At 42.2% G+C, this 13,940-nt stretch overlaps 1 protein-coding gene across 8 annotated transcripts in view; it reads left to right on the top strand.

The window, feature by feature from the left end:
- BEGAIN (brain enriched guanylate kinase associated) overlaps nucleotides 1-13,940 on the top strand; it is a 164,144-nt gene that overhangs the window by 72,850 nt on the left and 77,354 nt on the right. For 6 of the 8 annotated variants that reach the window (XM_052783181.1, XM_052783182.1, XM_052783180.1 and 3 more), the window contains one exon: nucleotides 13,690-13,779. The exons of the other annotated variants lie outside the window; for them this stretch is intronic. In XM_052783181.1, coding sequence (XP_052639141.1) covers nucleotides 13,690-13,779 — 90 coding nt within the window. The remainder of the gene's footprint in view (nucleotides 1-13,689; nucleotides 13,780-13,940) is intronic. 8 annotated transcript variants of the gene reach the window in all.

Here is a 13,940-nt window from a genome sequence, read left to right as displayed (position 1 = left end):
TGTCTGGTTTAAAATGGTATTTAGGGTAATGAAATAATTTTCAAATCTTCCCATTAGCTAATCTGAAATTTAACCCCAAACAAGTCTGAGAGTATTGGGATGTTTTTAATAAATCTCAAGGACTGCCATCCCACAGATATTGTTCTTTCTAGCCTTTTTCTTGATTTCTCAAAAGACCCTCCACTCAAGTGATCCCACAAGAATCCTCCTTTCATTTTCTATTTACTACATTGCTCGAAGTCCCATCCTGCAATAAAGATTCATTATACTGCAAGCTGTTCTCCCAAAATCCTAAGAGATTTCCTCTCCCTCAATGAACTCATACTTTAAATGGATGAGGAGGGAAAAGGGTAGGAGAGCAAGTCAAGTGACAGAGAAGTGAGCTGATTTTCTGTACATTGGGAGCCATATTGTTTATCTGACATACCCCAAGAGTCCAATGTAACAGTGCCTGGCATAGATAAGTGTCTTCAAAATGAATGTAGTATACCCTAAGACAACAGAAAATCTGTTCTTTATAATGGAAGACACATAAAACCAGAAAGAATCAATTTCAAATAGCCCTACAGAGTGCAAGATGGACTGAGAGAACCTGTATGGATATACAAGAGATAAACTCCATGCCAAGCAGCCCAGGCAATTCCACTGAATTATTTCATCAGAGGTACAGTCAGTGATGAATAACTTCTTCACTAAGAGCAGAATTTAGCAAAAATAATCTAAATCTATGGTGACAGGCAGGAGAGGAGGACTCAACGGGGTTTCTGAGCAGACAGAAAAAGAAAAACAATTTCTGACCTGAAATCTAGTCTCTCTTTTTTTAATTAATTTCTTCTTCTAACCTACCAAACTATAACATGAAAATAGCTCAGTTTATACTCTAGGGCAGTTGTTTACACGCATATTTACCAATTCTCCACTGAGCAGATTTCTGAAGCAGATCAGTGCTTAATTTTCTCAGCAAAAGGAACGTAGAAATCTATCCACAGTGAAAGCACCCATGCTCTTCAGGAGTAGAAGATAAGGGTTATATAGGCAAACCAAAACCAAATCTGAAGAGATGTAAAATATTCATAATTTCTATTGATTTTAAGCGGCCTGGAAGCATCTCCTGGGAATGTTGCTCTAGATATCACCTCTGTAATCATAGTATTCTTAATTGAAAATACAACTGCTCTGTTGCAGTGCATTTGTATTATAAACACGTGAAAGTGTTGGACTGATAAATGCATTGCTAGCAGAGATCAAATGACAAATTCATTAGCTGCATCAATTTCTGAAAGGTAAAACTGGCTTTCTCAATGAGATTTCTTCAATTTCTCACTCCCATCATTGGCAGTACTGAGCTGGTGCCTGGTTCTGTTCTCCCACAAGTACCAATTTACTTGAATGTCACTGAACACTGAAGGGAGTAAGATTTGGAAGCGCTGAAATCCATTGTTAGAATAAATCTATGGACAATAGCCTTTTTGTGAAAAAGCAATTCAGGAAAAAAAGACATTTAGGAACCTGGACATTTTGGAACAATTATCTGCAGTTACAGGCAACCAGATTCTCCACCTTCTAAGTGGTTTTCTATCTGTTACTCTTATTGGAAGGCTGTTCCAGGATCATGTTGTTCCATCATTAGAAGTCTTCTAATTTCCAGAAGAAAATGTAATCATGATCAGTTCTGTTCACTTTTTTCTTAAGCCATTGCTTTTCTTTAGAGGAAATAATCCACCCCCCCTCCTACCCCCTGCCCGTTATGTTTAAAATGGCAGCCATATCCCCACTCAGTCTTTCTCTTCTTGGACTGGTCTAGACCAGCTTTGCTTTTGAATTTGTTTTCTAAGATGCCTCTTAAGTCTCAGAAAAAGCCTCTTCTGTGCCTCTCTTCAGGACTGAATCCCTCTCTTGAAAATGGGTGACCGGGATTCTGCATAGTGTTCCCAGAAAGACATCACTGCCCTTTCCGCGGCACACCAGCACTTCCCTCTCTTGCTGAAACACCTCACACAGTAGTTTACTGGAGCTGCTTAGAAAACAGATCTTTAGCCTATGTATTCAGTGAGTAAATGAAAGTTATCGAGCTATCAGATATAATATAGGATATCTCTTTGGGGTGAAAGGAGTACATTTCAGTCTTAAGTGTTAGCTTTATTATACTTACCATGTAAAACATGTGCCATTTTAAAGGGATGTCTTGTAATGATTAGTTCTTTCAGACTCTCTGGAGGCACCAGGCATGGATTGCTGGAACCGTGCAAGCACAGACCAGACTTTGCACAAAAGAGCTGCTATTCTCAGTAAAGTTAATCCTACTCTATATTCAGTATGATTTTATTCACGCATTCACATGCCCATTTAAAAATGTCATAGCAGATTTTGGAAAAGGTATGAAATATAAATACAAGCACAGTTGATGTCTGCAGTAAATACTTCCATATATTTAAAAAAGTCCTTTTACGTAGTCCATTCCTAGATGACAAACTGAGCCAGTGATTATCCAAAGCTCCCAAACTTAGAGGCTCCAAGGAAGTCTGTGGAAAAAATGGGAAAAATGGAGAATTACACTGGCAATAAAGGATTTAGAAGGCAGCTTTTATAGTATTACTAATTTATGCACCTGATACCTTAAGCATCCTAATATTCCATATTAGGAAACCAAAACATCTTTCCAAATTTGTCTCATTAAGATTGATAAAAATTCACTACTAGACACAGAAGTCTTCTTGGCCGGATACATACTGCCAGCTACCATATAATGTTCATGCTGAAACAAAGCTTTGTTATGTGCACTCAGAGGGGGCAGCTGGAGCTTTGTAAAGATTGCCTGAAGTCAAACCATAAAAAAGGGCAAAAAATGGATCTGCTGCTGGGACACTGGAGCAAAGCATTTATGATAGAGAAAAAGTAGGGGGGAAATGATTCACGACGGCCTAATTACATTAGAAACAATACTTATTCAGCTAGTTGAAGAAAAGAACCCAAGGGAAATGGAGGAAAGGACAGCCCTTAGGTTAGTCTGATATTTGTTTTCTTGCGTGTGGAAAACCATTCGCATGAAAACTGAGTCTTGCCATTATACAAAAACTCATCATCAAAATAAACACCTAAAATAAGCTGTTGGATGTTATCACTGACAGCATTGGAGAGCCATTACTAGCACTGAAAGTTCATGAGACATATAAAACATATAAGCAAGTATAGTTCCAATGGGAAATGCCTATAGACAACAGGTATATTTTGGCATTTTATGGCTATTGCTTCCCACAGGAAATAACAAAATGCATTTAAGCAGTATACACACTATTAGCTGTCATTGAATTATATTGCAAAGATGATTTATAACCCTGAAAACAGTGACTGGTTTTATTCTATAGAAACAGTTTATAAGCTACAAGACAGTAAAGCTAGCTAATGCTTTTCACAATATGCAGATGATCAGCTTCCCAAGTAGGAGACTCAGAATGAAATATTATTAACAATTTGTGATTATTTCCATGCAGATACTGAATGACTAATTCCTATCATATTTTTCTGTAGTTGCAGGAGGGAGTGTTTCTGCACCTGTTTCTCTTCCCCCAAATCTAATCATCAGTAAAATTGTACTCAGCCAGCTGTTAAATTTCAGATCAGTTAGTATATTTCATGCATTTAAAGACTGACAAAATATGAAGTCATATACCCACAATAAAATGCCACAGTGATACCGAGAGAAGAGATCGCCAAGCTTGCAAAGCTTCTCAGAGTCTTGGTTTTTGTTGTAATACCTAACTAGATTGAAGCCAATGGTGGATATTCATATGCAAACTAGAGCACCCAGTTAATGTAATAAAGCTAGCAAAAGTTTGGAAAAATGTGGTCTGTTTCCACAAATTCTTTTGAGAGCTTAAACCAGTTGTTAATTATTAGAAATTTATGTAAAACTGATTAGCTCATGTTGTCTCCTGTGCCATTATTCACAAAGGGTATGGCGTCTTAGGATTTTGAGAACAGAAAGTTCATCAATTCATTTAGTCATAAATCCTTATGTTTTGTTGATACACCTGTATTGAACCAACTGCCTTGTGTCTGAATGAAATGGAATTTGTGTTTTGGCTACACAAGTATTTGAAGGCATCAACAAATAAAATCAAACATTGCAAGTAGCTCCAATCCTACCACAACTGCTCTGTCAACATGCCTAATACAGTGATAATTATTCATTCACATATTTATATTCTGAGCATGGAAGTTTAACTCTGAAGAGTTTATATACTGTTTACCACATACATTTTCTGAAAATAGTGGATTTAAAGTATATACATACATATACGTGTGTGTGCATATACATACACATTTACTCCACAAAAGGCTGCCCACATGGTTTGATAATTATAGACAGATAAACAGCTAGGTAAGGTAGATATGATGACCCAGTAGCATTACTGGTCGCTGAGGTCACTCAAAATTTTTCACTGACAGACTGCTTAATGTTTTGCAAAATTTTAACTATATCAACTGGAATATTGCATGCCATATTTTTATGTTAAAATACCTTAGACATTTCTGAAAATATAACTAAGGAAAAAAATGTGGGTTTACTCATAGCAAAAAAATAGCCAATGATTTTTTTTTTGTTAAGAAGCCCTCAACCTGCCTGCTTTGGAGCTGGGACCTAACATACTCCAAGGAGCCTTCCAGAGTGTCAAGAATTTGTGCTATAACAAGCATAGGCTTGCCAAGCTGGTAAAGAGGGCTTTGAATTAAAGTTGCTGATGGAGGGGAACCTCAATCCATCCCACTCCTACCAGTTTGATGCCAGTGCAGTAATAGATGCCCAGAGCCTGGAGAGGGATCACGGGTCAGCAGGAGAGCACCTGAAGTGCAGCACAAAGGAATTCTAGCCACTCCAGCCAGTAAGTCAGCTTCACCGGGAGCCCAACTTAAATGCCTCTATGCAAATGCACATAGCATGGGGAATAAGCGAGAGGAGTTAGAGACATGCACATGCTTGTAGGGCTATAATTGTATTGGCATGGTGGGATGGCTCCTATGACTGGAGTGTTGGAGTGGAAGGACACAGGCTCTTTAGGAAGGATGGGCAAGGGAGAGGAGGAGGGGCTGGCGCCCTCTATGTCAAGGACCAGCTGGAGTGCATGGAGCTCTGCTGGGGCTGGATGAGGAGCTGACCAAGAGCCAATGGGTCAGGATTAAAGGGAGGGCAAGGACTGGTGACATTATAGTGGGGGTCTGCTACAGGTCACCTGACCAGGAAGACGGATCGGATGAGGCCCTCTATAGACAGATAGGAGCGGCCTCACCTTCACAAGCCCTGGTCATCCTCAGGGGGGACTTCAACCACGCCGGTATCTGTTGGAGGGACAACACGGCAGGGTATAAGCAATCCAGGAGGTTCCTGGAATCCATTGATGATAGCTTCCTTCTCCAAGTGACGGAGGAGCCAAGGAGGAGAGGTGCTATGCTGGACCTTGTTCTCACCAGCAAGGAGGGGCTGGTGGGGAACGTGAAGCTCAAGGGCAGCCTTGGCTACAGTGACCATGAAATGGTGGAGTTCAAGATCCTTAGGGCAGTGAGGAGGGCGCACAGCAAGCTCGCTAACCTGGACTTCAGGAGAGCAGACTTTGGCCTTTTCAGGGATTTGCTTGGTAGAGTACCATGGGATACAGCCCTGGAGGGAAGAGAGAACCAGAAAAGCCAGTTAATATTCAAGGATCACCTCCTCCAAGCTCAGGAGCAATGCATCCCAACAAACTCAGACACAAAAAGGAAGCCTACAGAGGGTGGAAGCAAAGACAGGTATCCTGGAAGGAATATAAAGAGAAATTGTCCAAGCAGCCAGGGATCACTTAGGAAAGCTAAAGCTGTGGTAGAATTAAATCTGGCCAGGGATGTCAAGGACAACAAGAAAAGCTACTATAGGTACGTCAGTGATAAAAGGAAGACTAGGGAAATTATGGGACCTCTCTGGAAGGAAATGGGAGACCTGGTTACCCAGGATATGGAGAAGTCTGAGGTACTCAATGACTTCTTTGCCTCAGTCTTCACCAACAAGTGCTCCAGCCACACTGCCCAAGTCACAGAAGGCAAAGGCAGGGACTGGGAGAATGAAGAACTGCCCACTATAGGAAATCAGGTTAGAGACCATCTAAGGAACCTGAAGGTGCACAAGTCCGTGGCACCTGATGAGATCCATCTGTGGGACCTGATGAGTTGCATCTGCGGGTCCTGAGGGAACTAGCAATTAAAGTGGCTAAGCCACTATCCATCATATTTGAGAAGTCATGGCAGTCCAGCGAAGTTCCCACTAATTGGAAAAGGGGAAACATAACCCCCATTTTTAAAAAGGGGGAAAAAGGAAGGCCATGGGAACTGCAGGCCAGTCAGTCTCACCTCTGTGCCCGGCAAGATCATGGAACAGATCCTCGCGGAAACTATGCTAAGGCACATGGAAAATAAGGAGGTGATTAGTGACAGCCAACATGGCTTCACCAAGGCAAATCATGCCTGACAAAGCTGGTGGCCTTCTACGACGGGGTTACAGCATTGGTGGATAAGAGAAGAGCAACGGACATCATTTGACACTGTCCCACACCACAGCTTTTTCTCTAAATTGGAGAGACATGGATTTGATGGATGGACCACTTGGTGGATAAGGAATTGCCTGGATGGTCACACTCAAAGAGTTGCAGTCAATCGCTTGATGTCTCAGTGGAGAGCAGTGGCAAGTGGCATTCCTCAGGGGTCAGTATTGGGACGGGCGTTGTTTAACATCTTTGTCAGCAACATGAACAGTGGGATCGAGCGAACCCTTGGCAAGTTTGCCAACAACACCAAGCTGTGTGGTGCGGTTGACACACTGGAGGGAAGGGATGCCATCCAGAGGGACCTTGACAGGCTTGAGAGGTGGGCCTGTGCGAACCTCATGAACTGAACAAGGCCAAGTGCAAGGTCCTGCACAAGGGTCAGGGCAATCCCAAGTACAAATACACGCTGGGTGATGAATGGATTGAGAGCAGCCCTGCGGCGAATTACTTGGGGGTGTTGGTTGACGAGAAGCTCAACATGACCCAGCAATGTGCACTTGCAGCCCAGAAAGCCAACCGTATCCTGGGCTGCATCAAAAGAAGCATGACCAGCAGGTCGAGGGAGGTGATTCTCCCCCTCTACTGTGCTCTGGTAAGACCCCACCTGGAGTACTATGTGTAGCTCTGGGACATCCAACATATAAAGGACATGGACCTGTTGGAGCGAGTCCAGAGGAGGGCCACAAAGACCATCAGATGGCTGGAGCACCTCTCCTGTGAAGAAAGTCTGACAGAGTTGGGGTTGTTCAGCCTGGAGAAGAGAAAGCTCCAGGGAGACCTTACAGCAGCCTTCCAATACCTGAAGGGGGATTACAAGAAAGCTGGAGAGGGACTTTTTACAGGGCATGTAGTGATAGGACAAGGGGTAATGGCTTTAAACTGAAAGAGGGTAGATTTAGGTTAGATATTAGGAAAAAACCCTTTGCTGTGAGGGTAGTGAGGCACTGGAACAGGATGCCCCATCCCTGGAAGTGTCCAAGGCCAGGTTGGATGGGGCTTTGAGCAAGCTGCTCTAGTGGAAAGTGTCCCTGCCCATGGCAGCAGGATTGGAACTAGACGACCTTTAAAGGGGTGTTCCAACCCAAACCACTCTATGATTCTATGATTCTATGATTTTTATAAACATTCAAAGTTGCACACTTCAAAAGCATCTGAAAAAAAAGGATCGTAGCTGTTTAACAGAGACATATTAGTTTGGCAACTAAATCTCACATAGGTTCAATCTCAGTTAATGTTCTTGATCCCAGAGTTTCAGGACTGAACAACACTTCCTTCCTAATTCTTCCAGGCAGATGAAGCTTGCTGTAGTGCCTGGAAGTGTCACCAAGAGGTAACATGGAAGTGGTCTTTCACCTTCAGCATTGCGGCAGCTGATGCACCAAGAGGAGCCAGTGGCCAAACCAGAAACATATTAGATGGGAATTGCACAGATAGACAAAGCTGGAGATGAAGAGAAGCCATGGCAGGAGCTTGTTAGAAGAGTAGGGCAAAAAAAGACAAGAAATGGGATGAGGAAGAAGGATGGATTTTTGTGCCTCATGAGAAAGATACTGAGAGGTGCCCAAGCCAGCAGGCCTTTTGCCAGTGCAACACACTCTCCTAAAATGTGTTAAACTGAGTTCACAGAGCAATATCTCTGTATTTCTATACTATCAGAAAATGGGTATTAACTTCACTGATAATGGGTGTCCTCATCTTCCCCCCTTTTCTGCTCAGTGGACATTCCCAGCCTTTTTATATTCCCAGGTACTCTGTTAGCATTTGTGTCTGCACTGTGAAGCTACTGGTCCAGTCGCCACAGATTACCCTAATCTGGGGGGAATGCATGGTTCCATAGGACCCTGTTTTTCAATTAGGGAATTATATATAAAATATTCATTAAGATATATTGTTGCAGTCCCTGCAGCGGTTTTACATTATTTAATCCCGTGGTCATAGATAGTTCTGGGTAACTCCAGGAATAGAACTGCCACCCCCTCACAGAAAATGGATAGTTTGACATTTTTATTACCTCCAGCCTTTGTTCCATGGAGATGACAGCCAGTTACCTACATTGGCATGACTGGTAGGAAAGTAGGTAGCAAGCACAGCTGACAGCATCTTGCAAGTCTGTGATGTTAAATCAGCATCACTGCCACGTGCCTCTTCAGTGAGGACGGGATGTGGAGGTAGAGTCGTGACAGTATGTTCCAAGGCATCCCTGCAGCTCTTCCAGCTTGCTCTGTCAATGTTTCATGTGGGGTTATTAGTGTTTATAAAAGCGTGCCCTTAAAATAGCTGCATGGTGTTAATAGAGGCAAAAATAGCAGTTCTTGTGCTTAACTTCTTCATACTGGGGTAAAATAGGGCTAAATTGGGCAAGTACAGAAACCATAATAGCACAACCCAGTTTAAGGGTGACTTTCAGATCCCCTTCAGGTCTTAAAGAGCACTGAGTTTAAGGTAAAATCAAAGCAGGACACATTCTTTCCTGCTCTACAGAAAATCCTCTCTCTTTAACAGGTGCAAGATTTGGGGTCGCTTGTGCTGAAAGACTGCTAAAGCCTATTCACTAAGTAAGTCCTCCACTCACAAGTGGAGGAACCATGAAATTCTCCAACTTCTGAAAAAGACATTATTTCACAAAAATCATTCAGATTTGCATTGGCATTTGTAAAATAACCATGTGTATCTTACTGTGGTGGGTTGACCCTGGCTCGATGCCAGGTGCCCACCAAAGCCCCTCTATCACTCCCCCTCCTCAGCTGGGTAGCAGAGAGAAAATGCAATGAAATGCTCTTGGGTTGAGATAAGTGCAGGGAGATCAATCATCAATTACCATCATGGGCAAAACAGACTCAACTTGGGGAAATTATTTAATTTATTACCAATCAAATCAGAGTAGGGTAATGAGAAATAAAACCAAATCTTAAAACACCTTCCCCCCACCCCTCCCTTCTTCCCAGGCACAACTTCAATCCTGATTTTCTCTGCCTCCTCCCCCCCAGCAGCGCAGGGGGACGGGGAATGGGGGTTGTGGTCAGTTCATCACATGTTGTCTCTGCTGCTCCTTCCTCCTTGGGGGAGGACTCCTCACTCTTCCCCTGCTCCAGCGTGGGGTCCCTCCCACAGGCGACAGTCCTCCATGAGCTTCTCCAACATGGGTCCTTCCCACGGGCTGCAGTTCCTCATGAACTGCTCCAGCAGGGATCCTTTCCGTGGGCTGCAGTCCTTCAGGCACAGACTACTCCAGCATGGGTCCCCCGCGGAGTCGCAAGTCCTGCCAGAAAACCTGCTCCACCGTGGGCTCCTCTCTCCATGGGGCCACAGGTCCTGCCAGGAGCCTGCTCCAGCACGGGCTTCCGAAGGGGTCACAGCCTCCTTCGGGCACCCACCTGCTCCGGCATGGGGTCCTCCAGGGGCTGCAGGTGGATATCTGCTCCACCATGGACCTCCATGGACTGCAGGGGGACAGCCTGCCTCACCATGGTCTTCCCCACGGGCTGCAGGGGAATCTCTGCTCCAACGCCTGGAGCACCTCCTCCTTCACTGACCTGGGGGTCTGAGGGTTGTTTCTCTCACATGTTCTCACTCCTCTCTCCGGCTGCTGTTTCTGTTGCACAAGGTTTTTTTTTCCAGAGGCGCTACCACCATCGCTGACGGGCTCAACTTTGGCCAGCGGCGGGTCCATCTTGGAGCCGACTGGCAGTGGCTCTGTCGGACATAGGGGAAGCTTCTAGCAGCTTCTCACAGAAGCCACCCCTGTAGCCCCCCCCACTACCAAAACCTTGCCATGCAAACCCAATACACCTACCATATAAAAAGAGCAGTGTTTCTGAGGAGTAGTACACGAACCAGGGATCTTTATACATATCAGATGCTATAAATTTTACTCACCTATATGACATATGGAGAGGGGACCATAAGGGGCATTGTGTTTATTTTTTCCATAAGAGTATTTCTTAAACAGACAAAGCAGTCTGTATGACTCTGCTCCAGGAACAGCAGATCAATCACCATCTGCCACCAAAACTGAGAAATTGTTAGTTGTTCTTCTCTAGATAGTGAAATAAAGTGTTGATCGTGTTTCACTGAGAAATTCACCTTTTTTTTTTTTTTTCAAATTGGCTATCGGTATGTAAGTACCCTCTTGATTATTGTCAGATGAGCCACAGACAATATATGAAGTAACATACTGCATATTCCAGGATAAGACAAGGAAACACAGACTATTACAACACTATGCCCAAATTCGAACCTCACTTGACACTGGAGTCGGTCTCAATCACATCAGTGAGGGATAAGGGAAGCTCTGTAGAAAGAAGAGGAAAATGAGTTACTTCATCATGCTACAGCATAATAAAAAGTCATTTTAAAATCTGATAATCTGAAATACTTTATCATCAGGTTTTTGGGACTGACATTTTTCCTGTAGTGAACTACTATTTGTATATGGTGACTATACAAGATTCTTTTTAAATAGGCTTGTTTATTATTTTCAATACTTACAAGTTTCTTACAACTGTTGTTTCAGAAAGGAAACAAAACAGTAACAGGACGGGGAGCTTTTTCCATTTTGTTTCCTTTAAAATTTACAGTTGCTTTAGACAAAAATGTATGTGTGTTTTGCTGCTTTCTGATTTGCCAATGATAAAACAATATCCCATGTAAATTGCAGAAGCTGACAAATTAATTTTTGTGTTTGTATATCAGGCAAATAAAACTTGCAGTTACTAATTATTTTTCAACCTTGCACATGAGAATGTGATTAGACTGACTACAACTGACACTGATTATCTGAGACAGGATGTTATTAAATCCTTTTGGGAAGCTTTTGAAAGACCCACCACATTTAGAGCAGAGAGCTTTTCTCTGCATTAGCTCATTTATGGAGCAATTACATAGGGCTTACTACTGAAATATGTCAGGAAAAACACTGAGCAAACAGCTAAAGTAGAATTCATACCCCTCCCCTCTCTGTCAAAACATCTCACAACCTCACAGCCTTAAAATTATCTATAGCAAAGCTATTTGCTATATATCAGTAAAAGGTATGAGATAGGTTAGATTAAGACTACATGGAAGAGAGCTGGTAATGGATCTGAAGACAGCAGAGATTTCTCCTTGCTCAAATGGCTTCTGTGCCCCAAAAGCCCTAATTTAATTAATCTGTGGGCTTGAAAAGACCAATATTTTCATTTCAACCATCTCAGAATTTGCAAGTTTTGTTATTTCATTAGAAAACTACTATGGAGGGTTTCTCAGTGAAGTGCGGAGAAGTATGCAAAATGCACTGGTTTGAAAAATCTCCACTGGTTCTGGAAAAACCTGTGGCTGAATTCACTGATTTTTTTCAAAATTAAGATTTCAAAGACATGATTTTCAGGAGCAGTTTACAATTTTGTACCTAAAAATATGCAGATACAAAACAGAGAGCCAGGTAGAGACCATTTTCAAATCTGTATTCCTACAATGGACTGTTTTGCTGACACCCATAGTTAAGAATGAAAATACATAGTGAAGTACTGCAGAATTGGTATGTATTAAATAAGTACACACCTATTGATTATGAGATTTGCAGCTTGAGAACATCAGAAAAGCTGAGAGATGCATAATCCAAAGTAATACTGACAGTTCACTGAAGAACCAACAATACCAAGGTATTACAGATTGCAGAGATTTATTCTCACCTCCACTTTGATTTTAAAGCGAATAATGCTGTAAATCCATGGGATGACAACACCTAAACCTCAGGCCATCTCATTTTTTCTGTCATCCCTGAGTGTCTTCACATACTTAATCCAAGTCTGGTACAGAAAAAGTTAAAAGAAACTTAAATATTCCTTCCTTATTCAATTAACAACTCAATGGTACAACTAGAGTAATGTGCTGGAATTCACCTAGTGCTTTTCCTCAGAGTGCCTTAAAGAGCATCATCTTGCTGCTGGTAGTTCTTGACATGAAGCCAATCCCAGGGTGGACTTACAGCAGTAGCAGGAGACCCAGCAGAGTTCTCCTTTCCCATAAACACTGAGATTCTCTGCTGCTCTCTGTAGCACAGTTATTGCTCCTGAAATATGTCCTGTATATAAAGATGTGTTCACAGTCCAGAAGGTCCCTTCTTTGCAGTACCCACTGGTAATTGACAGTGCATATTGGAAGGTAGGATTTTCTGCATGTGTAGTAATCACTGACCACAGGGAAAGCTTATGCAAAAATTCTGTTTCATAAATATGAATAAGCTTGAGTGAGGAAAAACTGATCTTTTATTGAGTTTATCCTTCAAGGCATATTATGAAATATCAGATGCATTTCTGATATTGCAAAGGAACACAGCAATACTGTATGAGGTATTCTGTGTGGCCAAATACTGTAGTCCTTACTCAGTTTTTACTCAGGAAAAAACACCTTTGACTTGAGTGAGAATTTGCTTGACTAAGGACTGAACAGAGTGTTTTGAATCTTACCAGCATTGCTTGATGCTAATGTTGGGCAACAGTTCTCGTTGCTAATTTGCCTGCCTCGTTGGCCTTCTCCTGGGCTCTGGATCTGCTTTTGCTGTGTGTTATTCATAGCTTATATTGCTAGCTCACATTGGTTCTCTTTGTGCTTTTTATTTCCAGCAAATATTTTGCAGCTATTGTTCTGCTGCTGGTAGATGTGCATGGAACCTGGTATGTGGAACTTGAACCTCAGCCCAGATTTAATTAACACTGTTAAACATGTTCTCACTATGGTGCTCAGAAGGAATTTTGCTGACCCTCTTTCAATGAAGCATAAATTTGTTTAATCTGATGTTTTTACAATGCAAAAATACAAGGGCTTGATTCACAAATCTGAAGACCAAATGCTTCTCCAGTAAAATAGGTGGAGTAGCACCCCTTTACAGCCATCATAAGGTCAATTATAAATGCTTATTCTGACCTACAATAGTCATACAAGAAAATCACTAAATGTGTGTGCTGTAACATCACCTTGTTTTATAGTTTTAATACTGCTTTAAAGTAAGATATCCTGAATAATAATTAGTACCAAATTATGCCATAGCCTTCTAATATGCAGCAAATCTAGCTAGGTTATCACTCGTATGTCTTATGAGCCATACCTAGCCACAGTTTATCCTCTATTCATGCTGCAGGGTACGAAATTCCTGGGTGCCAACCTGCCTATGGCAACCTAGAATTCTCCAGGGCAGGCTCGCAAAATCTTCACCTACTCTCTGGGACAGGTAACTAATAAGTGCTGTTTTGTGAAGTTATGCTTTCTTTCTAACTTTCTGATGTCCATAAAAATGTTTCATTTCTTCACGTCAGTCTGTAGTCTCTCATTGTTCAGTTGTGCTATGTTTTCTGAAGTAGGGGAATAACAGCCGATCTGTTTATTATAGTA

This window comes from Harpia harpyja, chromosome 3 (assembly GCF_026419915.1).
Source record: "Harpia harpyja isolate bHarHar1 chromosome 3, bHarHar1 primary haplotype, whole genome shotgun sequence".
Classification (NCBI taxonomy): Eukaryota; Metazoa; Chordata; class Aves; order Accipitriformes; family Accipitridae; genus Harpia; species Harpia harpyja.
Note: the sequence above shows the minus strand (reverse complement) of the source record. Positions and strands in the feature narration are given on the sequence as shown.